Source organism: Pecten maximus, chromosome 14 (genome assembly GCF_902652985.1).
Source record: "Pecten maximus chromosome 14, xPecMax1.1, whole genome shotgun sequence".
Taxonomy (NCBI): Eukaryota; Metazoa; Mollusca; class Bivalvia; order Pectinida; family Pectinidae; genus Pecten; species Pecten maximus.
This window is the reverse complement of record NC_047028.1, coordinates 13,456,909-13,468,315: the sequence shown is the minus strand read 5'-3', so window position 1 is coordinate 13,468,315 and position 11,407 is coordinate 13,456,909. Positions and strand designations below refer to the sequence as shown.

Below are 11,407 nucleotides of genomic sequence, written 5' to 3'. Positions count from 1 at the left end.
CACCTTTATGGCCAACAGTTCACTTCCGCTTGTGTTTTCATATCTATCTTTAGTAGATAGACGCCTGTTGAATTCCGACCCGAAGCAACCCAGCAGGCACGTGCGTGTACTAATGAAGCAGGCGAGGTCAGATATCGAGGTCGGCCATTTTCAGATAAAACTCTTCATTTTAATTGAGTGTTATCGCCATAGTAACGAGTTCGGTAGCTTGGTAACAACAGTCAGTGGGATTGTATCGTTTCATGTTGCGTATATCTTAAAAAATAAACACATCATGATTTGTAGGTAATAATGTGTACATATGATATACACAGTGGTATACACTTCAATAAATCATGGAGTCAACGTCCTCTTAGTTTATCAAGAGACTATAGTTATAAGCACATCCATCGTAGACATTTTATCACAGCATTACCACACAATGATAAGGTCAAAAGCAAAAATAGGAAACAAAATACTTCTCGTATGATGCTAAAGCAACAGGTAAAACAGCATAGGGAACCTGAATTTTAAACTTCAGACTCCAGTAAACAATAGAGAATATTGGCATTTAAACAAAACAGTAATTCTAACTTAAAATCGACAAACCGAGAGTAATACACAACAAAAATAGATACTAGTAGGGGGATAATCAGGTGTTCCGAGAGGGTAAGCGTCTTCTATTCACCATGTGAATCTAGATCAGATCTGGGTTAAGTCACATTCTCAAAATTAGAACTAGGGAGGTGACAACGGAACCGGTATATAAAAAACATTTGACAAGCCCGACTTGTGATATTATCGTAAATACACTGTGTACTTTCCAATGAGACCCTGATATCGACCATGAAACCTGTCCATGGTCGTAACTAGCAGATACGTCTGTAACCATTGCAGATAAAGTCCTCCTGGTAAGTTATGGGACAACCATGTAGTTCTCTTAGTTGGAACACCATGTCTGTTATACAGATCTTTGAGGGAATTCATGATACGCTGTATGATGTACACTGTGTGTAAAATAAGACTTGTACCTTATATTAATGCAAATATATGACAGGTAGCATTTATTATTTCATTAGAGCATGAAAAAGACAACTACGTAAATATGTTATAATCAACAAACAACAGAATATCGAAACGTAAATAAAACTAATTCAAACCAAAATCAACGCCGCAAAGGTAAGATATGAAAAACACGGACTATTTAAAAGTCTTAGACCTGGTGTTCCGGAGGCATAAGCGACTTCTGCTTTAATATCTAACATCCGCCATGTCTACAAATCCAGATCATGCCTCGTCAAAGAATGATGACCCGATCGAATCGTTAAGCATATCAAAGAACATTCATACAAGGAAATATCTTGATGTACGTCCCGATACGATCAAATTGTTGACAATGTTATTGGCAGAAATGTCGATACTATTCCAGATTTCTTATTACTCAACATTTGTCATCTAAAATGTTACCAATATATACACTGTAGACGGCATTTTTTTCACATTGTAAACTAGATCTAGCCATCATCGGGGTATTTTGAAGAAAAAAAGTTTTTATTATTTGTGTTTGTCAGTTTAACACTGTTAGAATTCGAATGGTACAGTGTTTGAAATAATCTAAATTTTATATAGCAATGATAACAAATCGTTACAAAGCATCTACAATAACTAACCACTTACCATGACAAAGCTAGTTAATGTATACGTGTGACACGCGGAAGTATCGGACTTCAACAAGGGTGTCAAGTATTCACTTCATATTCTTAAAACAAACATACACATGATTGGATAATGTATAAATACATACGTACACCCTAGTGGACAATACAAGCATATATATAATATATATATTATATATGAATGAGGGAGGATGTTTTTTTTTCATTTGTTCTTCCAAGATATATTTTTTTATAAACTAAACACAAGTAGATGTGTACATGTATATAAAAGGATGTGTGTATCTCATAAGATACTTTTATGAAGGCTATCATATTTGTATCCCCCACCCGTCCTGATATTTCCTAGTCTTCCCCGGACACGTCTCTGGCCTGCATCGATGGCCAAATGGTTCAAATGGTCAGAGCGTCCGTCTAGAGGTCGGAGGTCTGGTCGTTGCATGTTTCCTCTCCTGTTACACTTTTATGATGGCTATCGTTGTATGAGGAGTGTAGAAGATGAAGGTGTGTGCTTTACTGTCAATCATATAATTGTGTTATTGTATTTCATATTGACCTGTTGTCGCGCACAATATGAAGTGCCCATGAATGAAATACATAAATTGAAATTGAAATTGAATCATATTTGTATCCTCCTTGGTATTTCATATTCTCCTCAAGAAAACTCGATTATAAGGATTGTAAAAGCAAAGCATTTAATCATAAATAATATAAATTGGGTAATAAGTACATGTATTGATTATACCCTGGAAGTACTTATAGTTGAAATGATTTTGAAGTTCAATTGACCCATTTACTGTATAAGACTAGCAAAAACAATATAATACTTACGTGATGTACAGGTATTGTGTAATATTATTTACAGGGTATACAGTAGATATCAGATGAAATAAAAAATATTTCAGTATGCCTGTCTGTATACTGTGGTCAGATAAGACACTCACTCTATACCTTCAGTCTCCTGATACAGGTATGAACTACAAAAAATACCTGGTACCTTTACAGTTATCTGGACACCTGTGTGGGTGTATATGATCGATTTCCTGACTGTCTAACTAATGTTTTCCCTTTTAAGTTATAGATAAAATATATAAATAAATATTTAGTGTATCTCCAGTGCTACCCTTAAAATGTAGGGGCCTATACACGATGGAATGGTGTGAACTTGTTTATATTTTACATTTTGATTTAAATAGTCTCAACTTTTGAATAATCTTTAGGCAAATTCATTCATATTATCATATTATGTAATTTTCTTGCTACTGTTGATACTGTGAATACAAAAATATTACAATCTTAACACAATCTGATTAAAATACTGATTATACCTTTATACCCCTACACCCCTGGAGCCTATAATGAAAGGCCCCTACACCAGACATGTTGACAGGGCCAGAGAAAACTCGGGCTAGAGGAACGTATACGCAGAGACATATATCTGTATATATGTCTCTGGTATACGTAATGCAGCTTTAATATACTATTGACATCAATTTCCTAATAGGTGACAGTACCAGTACAGTATTAATATGGCAGTTTTTACATTTAATTGTCATTCATAATGAAGAAACTTATTTAACAAGATTGTACATATTTTGAAGTTTAAAAAAAAAGATAATCTGGATCGATCCGCACTTGAAGACATTGGTCCTATTCCGGAAATAATCACCGTGCCCCCTCTTAAAGTTTAGTCTCGACTTCCGAGAAAATGGCGGATTCTTCAAAAAAGATGTGCAAACTGTAAACAAACGAGACAAACGAAATGTGATATGTCTGTTACATGATAACATTGAATGGTAATATGGCACGATTGAACGTGTAAGCATTTAGTTTGATGGCATTTATGTGTATGACAAACATCTGGTTTTGTAAGTGTGGGTCGAACAGAACTGCCGAATAACTGATTTACCGTTTTACGTCCGTTGTCAAAATCTGACTGCAGACAGTAAATTCGTTGGGCAGTTTTAAATCATTACTAAGCCCAAATAGTTGCATTATATATATGACTAGAGATATTAGACCTGTAACTACATGGGCTGGTTTTCGGTTCTTTCATATTTTTTTCGTGTTTGTTTCCGATTTGTTTCACCCATGATATTCATCAGTAAAAGGGAAACAACTCTTGCCAATATATATGTTACGCGATGTTAATACTGCTATGTAATATGTCAGAAGTACAGACTTTTTAAACACGAACCTATAACTTTTAGATATGAGTCTGTGCCGAAATCAAGGGAATATATATATTTATCATTTGCTTTTAAATTTAATTTCCATTCCTTGGCTACTGTATATATATGAGGGTCTTGTAACGTTGTTAAAAGGTTCCATGGATTACATTGCATTGGTGGATATATACAGTAGAGACATAGTCAGTGCCTTATAATATAAAGCTGTATTTTGGCGAGGGTAAAGAAAATTAAAGACAAAAGTGGCGAGTCCCGAGCCAACAATATAGCTTATATTTTAAGACACTGACCATGTATTCTATTTATCCTGAAACAGTCATAAAAACAATCATCAAAAATAATCATTTTGAAGTGAACCAGTGTCCAAAATGACAGAATATGTTCGCCTTTTAAATGTTGTTTCACTTTGAAGTAGGTCAGTCGAATTGACGCACGTGCTAAGATTCCAAAATACAACTGTTTTCAGTCAGTGCCGTGTACAGCAAAGATATATATATATATGGTGGGTGTAATCCGACAATGAGGTGGCAGTTGCAGGATAAATTTGGTTACATGATCAGTCTGTCAAAAGTTTCCCGTCGTGTTAATTCCTCTAATATTATTGGAGTACCTTGAGTCCAGACCTTAATGTATTTTATCCAGATCTAGACTGTACCAAGTCTGAGTCCCATTGACTTTTGTTCTTTTATTAACTTCATAATTGTAGGGGAAGGAGAAGTGTGGCAGGTTTTGATTGTAAGTAGTGTAAATAGTAGTACAGTCTCGGCTAGCTCCTGATTATGAGGGTTGGGGTTTCGATCCCCAGTGCAGGCACTAGATCATTTTCCTGTTATGAATGGTGCCATTGACAACTCCAAGAGCAAGCTATAGGAGACTGAGAGACTATAATGGAGACATAGATCCTGGCAAACACATTTGAAAAGGAGGAATCGTAGTGTGGCAGGTTTTAATTGTAAATAGTGTATTGTAGAATTAAAGTAGAGAGTATAAGTTCACCTTACTAGCTCAGACTAGTGGGAATTTCTCTTTAGCCTAGTGGTAGGATGTTGAGAGCAAGAGGTCTCTAGTTCGAGCCTCAGCGCAGGCAGGGTATTCTTCATTACTTCTTTAGCTTCCCGGACCCCGGTACAGATTTAATTTGGTGCCGTTGTCCACTCCAGGTGAAAGCTATTGGAGATTGAGAGGCTAGGAGCTAAAGGACTTAAGTTGTGGTTGTCTTTGGCAGGCGGAGACTTTGTGAAGGAGGGAGTACGTAGTGTAAAAGTAGAGAGTATAAGGTCACGTTGCTAGCTCAGACTAGTGGGAATTTCCCTTTAGCCTAGTGGTAGGATGTTTGCCTTGAGAGCGAGAGGTTGCTAGTTCGAGCCCCAGTGCGGGCAGGGTATTTTTCATTACTCCTTCCTATTACTGTATATATACATTATACAGTATAGTGATACACATACATGTACAGTAGCCATTTAGCTTCATGCTACAGGAATTTCCCTTTCAATCAGCTGGTAGAGCAGCTGACCAGTAAGCTGAGGGTCAAGCTTTTAATCCTTAATATAGTGGAGGCACACAACTTACTTTCCTGTTACACAGTATCATAGTATACAGTGTTTTCATTTAGAACCGGTCGGCGGCCAAATTGACCGGTTAGAATGGTGATTTGGCCGGTTCAAATGTCTTAATTCACTTTTTTAAAAATGTCTAAAAACGTATTACCGTAATCCTCAGATACATGTCTACCTGTTACTATTCATTTGTAGCCTTTTACAAATATTTTTATTGAAAACCCTGAGTATATGATAGCTGTATATATAGTAATACTATTATTGTATTCTTCAAGTTACCAAGAATATTCTATAATTATCTTCATAAAGTTTAATTTAATTAACTGTATAAAGAAAAAAAAAATTTATGCTCAAGAGGTACACATTAACTGTTTTTAGATATTAACAATCTTGCACTCCATGCATGATACATATCATTCACCTAATGATGACATTTGACGTCCCCATCTAGATCCTCAGTGACAACTTAAGAGATTTCTCCCATTCTTTGCCAGGAAAAATCCTTAATCAAATGGTCCTTGCTAACTATTTGACAAATGAAACATGAAGATTTTTCCAAATTCCTTTGGGTATTTTAAATCAAATTATCAAAGTTCAATATGGGTATCCCAGAGAAGATCAATAAGAAAATGATTAATCAATTTAATGTTTCTGTAACTTTCCGCAGACAAAAACTGAACAATTTTTACCTGACCTGCAGCGAGTTGCATATTCACCTGATAGGCTGTTATACCTGACATGAAGATTTACCTGTTAAGCTCATGTCATGTATGACTTATAACTTTACATTTTAATGATCTAACTTGGAATCATATTCTAGAGACTCATCATTTCATTAATTTAGTATATTAACTTAACAATAAGTACATCTTCAACAGTGATTTGAATTTAGTATCAATATGCATGCGTATCTATCGTAAAGTGTCATTTCTTTTCTTACAGGAATCATGGAGAAGCCTCCTCCTAATGCTGACATACTTGACTGGTATGTCAACAAACTATACAAAAAAGCATTGGATCATTGTTTACAACAACAGTCATCCTCTGCACCCACATCTGGTCAAGGTCTGTATCACAGAGGTCACGTTCAAGGTCACAGCAATGACAAAAGGCAAGTCTGTAACTCTACACTGAAGTGTGATTTACCAAAGTGTGCAAGAACTATACAAAATGGTGGGACCACTCATCAAGATATGAAAATTCTAGGTCCGACTTCAAACCTCCATGGCCAAGTATGTAGATCTGGCAAGGACGTGAAAGTCTCTAATCAAGAAAACTTGTCTTATCAAAATACAGGTAAAGGAATGTGCCAAAAACAACAACAACTTTCCAGATTTCAGGTAAACAATATTCTATCTGAACAGGGACATTCCCAAAACAGTACTGCTTTAGTGTGTGCACCAGAGATAGCAGGGACAGGTCACAGCCATCTGAGTAGACAGTATAGAAAAGAGACTGTAGACTTTTACCCAGAGAGTACAGAACGAGGCATCATACCAAATATAGAATCAAATGATAGTTCTTATAGACAAAAAGGTACTTACAGCCAGCAAAATCTGTGGTATAGTAACAGTAGATTCAGTGAACCGACTTTCAGTCATATACTTAAACGTTATCCTGATCCTTGGTGTCAAAGGTCAGAACATCCGAATGTCAAGAAAACTGATTGTCACAGGAATGGCAGATGTGAATTTCGAGGAAGTGAGTATAAAGCATTAAGACCAGATGACAAGGACTTGGCCTGGTTTAGCCATTCAGTCTTACCACAACAGACCAATATCCAGGTACCTTTACCGGAGCCACACGATCAGAAGAAACCTGTAGTATGTTCACATAGTCCTGAATCAGGACCTGCTGCTAGGAAACACACTAAAGATACCTCTGTGGAATGTACTGGTGAGTTTATTTCACAATGAAATGGTAGTTTATAAAACAATAGGTAAACAAACTTTTTTTTAATGATCTCTTGACTTTATATATATAACCTGCCTTTTGTACTTACAAAATTAATGTACATGGTGTGTTATTTATTACATATATACATGTATTTCCTAAATTGTGTATACCGATTTTTTTAGATTAAAAGTGATGTATCTATATATTCATAAAGGTTTACAGAGCCATGAGAGAGACGAGTTGGGAATTCCAATAACAGATCCTAATGACACTGAAATGAAGACGACCACAACACCAGGTCCACTGATTACGGCATTGACTGTTTTGGAAGACCCTGTCAATCAAATTTCCCATAACCTCTCATCGTTAAAAAAGGCTGAGCCATTGAATTCTATGACTTCAGTGTCTAATTCATCTGAAGTTGTCCCACTGACAAATGGAAGTCTGAAACTGCATAACAAGGCCCTCTGTGATGCCGCCCAAAGTGAGGCAAAGGGAGCTAACTCCTCCCAGAATCAGGACGAGGGAGAAGACAGTGACAGTGGAGAGAGTTGTAAATCTGGAATCATCATCAAACCTGGTAAGTACATACAGATGTCAGATCTAGATATGGGACAAAACAAATCTTGCATCGTTCACCTATATCTACCATGTGTTGTAATGAATCCTCTACTTTTAAAAAACAGTATTACTATATATGTACAGATTGTTTGAAGACGGTTTGCATCATTTTATCCTCTGTTTTGATGACCTTTATGTATACTTTGGTCAAGGTTTTGTAATATGGTAAGAATCTGCTATATATTGACTTGATATTTACAGCTATGGTAGTATTAATAGAAAAAATATTAGACCCTACTATTGATATTTAAGTATTTTAAACCAAGGTAAGTCACTGAAGTTTTTGTTCATTTAAACCTTCAATCAGATTGAACTTAAATTCAATCAAAGCTCATCCCCCTCCCACTTTTCTTCAGGTTTCTAGAATACTATCAGTCTATCATAATGTAAAAAACACCCATGTGGTTTAATCTTTGTATCTTTGTGACAAGATATGGTATAAGATTGTTTATCAAATTTAGCAGAACAATAAAATAAAAAAACTCTCGAGTCCTCATACTCTGCCTTTATGATTGATCATATATATATAGAGGTTACACAACGAGTGGTTGTTGGATATGGAATTTATTTCACACGAGTAAGTTATTTTTTAAAAGTTACAAAAGACACGAGCTTTAGCGAGTGTTTTTTGCAACTTTTAAAAAATAACTTACGAGTGTGAAATAAATTCCATATCCAACAATCACAAGTCGTGTGACCTGTTTCTACCACAATAATATCGGCTTGAATCAAAGGGAAACGTGGCCAAGTATAATTTCGCGTATGCAAATAAAGTGTACCGGTGACGTCCGAGACCCGGTGATGTGACGTCATTAGATTATTGATGACGTCAATAACAATTGCAGCTTGGGTCAAAGTTCACCGTGTTAGCCAATCGAAATGCATACAGAGTTTATACCACGTGTGGTATAAACAGATTGTTAATCAACAGCTGTAATGATTAACTGATGGTCTGAGAGTTGAATAACACGGGGTATTGTGGTAGAAATTGTTTTATGAAATGGTCCGGGAGCAACAATTGATAATCTTGGGAGGAAATTTAATCCACATTACTTACAATGCCTGCTCCATTAACCTTATTAGTACCCCTGTAAAATATCTCTGATCTCTTTTCATAACATGGCACAACGAAACTACATTTATACATAGTACAGCTAAATTTGTCATGCCTGTTAGGTTATGTAAAGATTTTTATAAATTGAAATATGAATGTAATTATTTTTGTTTGAGGATATGACATTGTACACATTTTTGTATCACAGGTCATTTTAACCAGAAAAGGAAGAGGTCACTCAGTCTTGATCAAAATAGGTAAGTTTATTTTTAGACAAGAAAATGTCTTGGGAGATAACAATGCCCCCAGTCCAATGCAAAGAAATTGTTGTTATGATACTATATGGTGTAAATATGAACAAATCTGTCAAGGGGATCTTGGTATGACATTGATTTGGCCGGGGGGGGGGGGGGGGGGGGGGATTGGTCATACCAGAAGGGTTTGACTTTGACCAATGGACACCAGAACATGATGATGTGTAAAACTTGATAGGATAAGTAATGGTCTAAATGAACCAAATATGCTCAGAGGTTCTCAAGAGTCATGTCATTGATTCATAACATAATGTGACATGACAGACGAAAATAAAGATAATGTCAAACTTGAATGCTAATTCACATCAGGGGATTTCTTATAGACATTTTCTTGTTTTCGAAATTAATGTTGATAATTTTATGTTTGATACCAATTTGAGACTAATTATATCAGCTCTCAAGTCTGGAACATAGCTTCTAAGGAAACTGAGAAACGGGCCAGTCTGTGATGTCGTGATTGTGTCCTTGGACAATTAACACTTAAAGAGAAAGTAGATGTGTAACAAATGCATCATTGGAGATTGTACTTCACTAAATAATACTAAGAGATAGCTTTGATAAGCCAATTATCATTACCCATTAGAATCAGTTTGATATTGAATATAATTAGCTAAATTATATAAAATCCTCTACATACCAATTTTGTGGCAAAGGTTAAGGCTATTTCTATTGTCAGAAAGCTGTAAAGTCCATATATGTTATCGATTTATTTACAAGATACCTTGTTGATATATAAAATGTCAAGATACTTATATATATATAATTAATTATATATTATATATTCACAATTTTGCCTGTAGAATGCTAAGAAAGATTTCAACTTTTCTTGTAAAGACTTAAATGTAGATAATGTGTGTAAATGTAGATAATGTGTGTAAATGTAGATAATGTGTGTAGATGTAGATAATGTGTGTAGATGTAGATAATATGTGTAAATATAATGTGTACTTTCACTGTTTCCAGGTGTAAAAGGCGATCCAGTGGTACAAGTAAAGATAAGAACACCTGCCCACAAAACAACAAGAAGCCGGTGAAAGAATCAGTCAAAAGAAACAAGACCAAAGAAAAATTCAGTCATGACAAAAATGCAAACAAAAGTTTTAAGTCAAAAAAAGATGTGAAGCATGTTTATGTATCAAAAACAAAAGTAAAAAGGAAAAAAGGTTGTGATTCATCCAATACAAAGGGAAAAAAGAAAAAGGATGTTATTGTATCAAAAACGAAAGAAAAAAAGAATACAAATAAAACTAGCTTTGAAATATTTGATGTGTCAGAGAAAAAGATAGATCCAAGAATGTCTGAACATATGAAACGATGTATAGGACGTGAAATCAGTATACTACAAGCTCATGAAGAGCAAGCAATGTCTACTGTTACAGAAAGTGTAGGACAGTCATCAGACTCCAACACAATGTCCAGTTTGGCATTTTTAGATCTGAAGGACTTGGCACAAGTGCCTGAACTGTGTAAATCTAAAGAAAACCAATCTGTGTACATGTCTAAGAAACATGTTGGAGGTGTATGGAAATCTATCGTCAAAAAACAATAACATTTCCAATAATCTTTTGTGAAAGCACTATAAAATGTCCATTAATCTATTTCAAACTTTAATCTCAAAGAATGATTAAAGGAAACAAATAATGTCCATGTGTTGTCTGTGAATTTCATATCAGTGTCAAAAATAGTGACAATATAATCGCTATAGTTCATCGACATTTGCTGTAAAACTATGTGGTTCATTGCCTATGGATTTTGATAACTTTATTGTATGTTTTGTTATAGTGACTATCATATATAAAAATGACACTACATACGTTTGTGAGTATCAATTATTAAATGTATTTTAAGTGATTATTAGGAAATAAATATATAATGATAAAATAAATCTATATTAAAAAAGATGTTTAAGTGTTTGTCAAATTTTTTTTGTAGCTCACCTGCCATTAAGGGCCAGGTGAACTTACTCTACAATGTCATATAATGACTTTTGTCACCTTTTTCTTTAAACAACTTTTTTTTTCTGGCAGATCAAAGTTTAATAGTTGGATGGCATCCTTCCTTGAATTAAACTAAACTTGCAAAATTGTTGTGATTACATTTGGCAAGACATTCTCTGGAGTCAAAC

General features: G+C 35.0%; 1 protein-coding gene across 2 annotated transcripts; it reads left to right on the top strand.

Annotated features, from left to right (window-relative positions):
* Positions 1-3,340: 3,340 nt before the first annotated feature.
* On the top strand, positions 3,341-11,183 carry LOC117342782. 2 transcript variants are annotated; one of them, XM_033905040.1, is made up of 5 exons: positions 3,341-3,448; positions 6,340-7,293; positions 7,508-7,873; positions 9,177-9,225; positions 10,246-11,183. In XM_033905040.1, the coding sequence occupies exons 1-5, from the start codon at positions 3,433-3,435 to the stop codon at positions 10,829-10,831; spliced, it is 1,971 nt and encodes a 656-aa protein (XP_033760931.1). In that variant the 5' UTR covers positions 3,341-3,432; the 3' UTR covers positions 10,832-11,183. The 2 variants fall into 2 exon arrangements, with proteins under 2 accessions (XP_033760931.1, XP_033760932.1); XM_033905041.1 differs by having other exon boundaries at positions 3,345-3,470.
* The last annotated feature ends 224 nt before the right edge of the window (positions 11,184-11,407 follow it).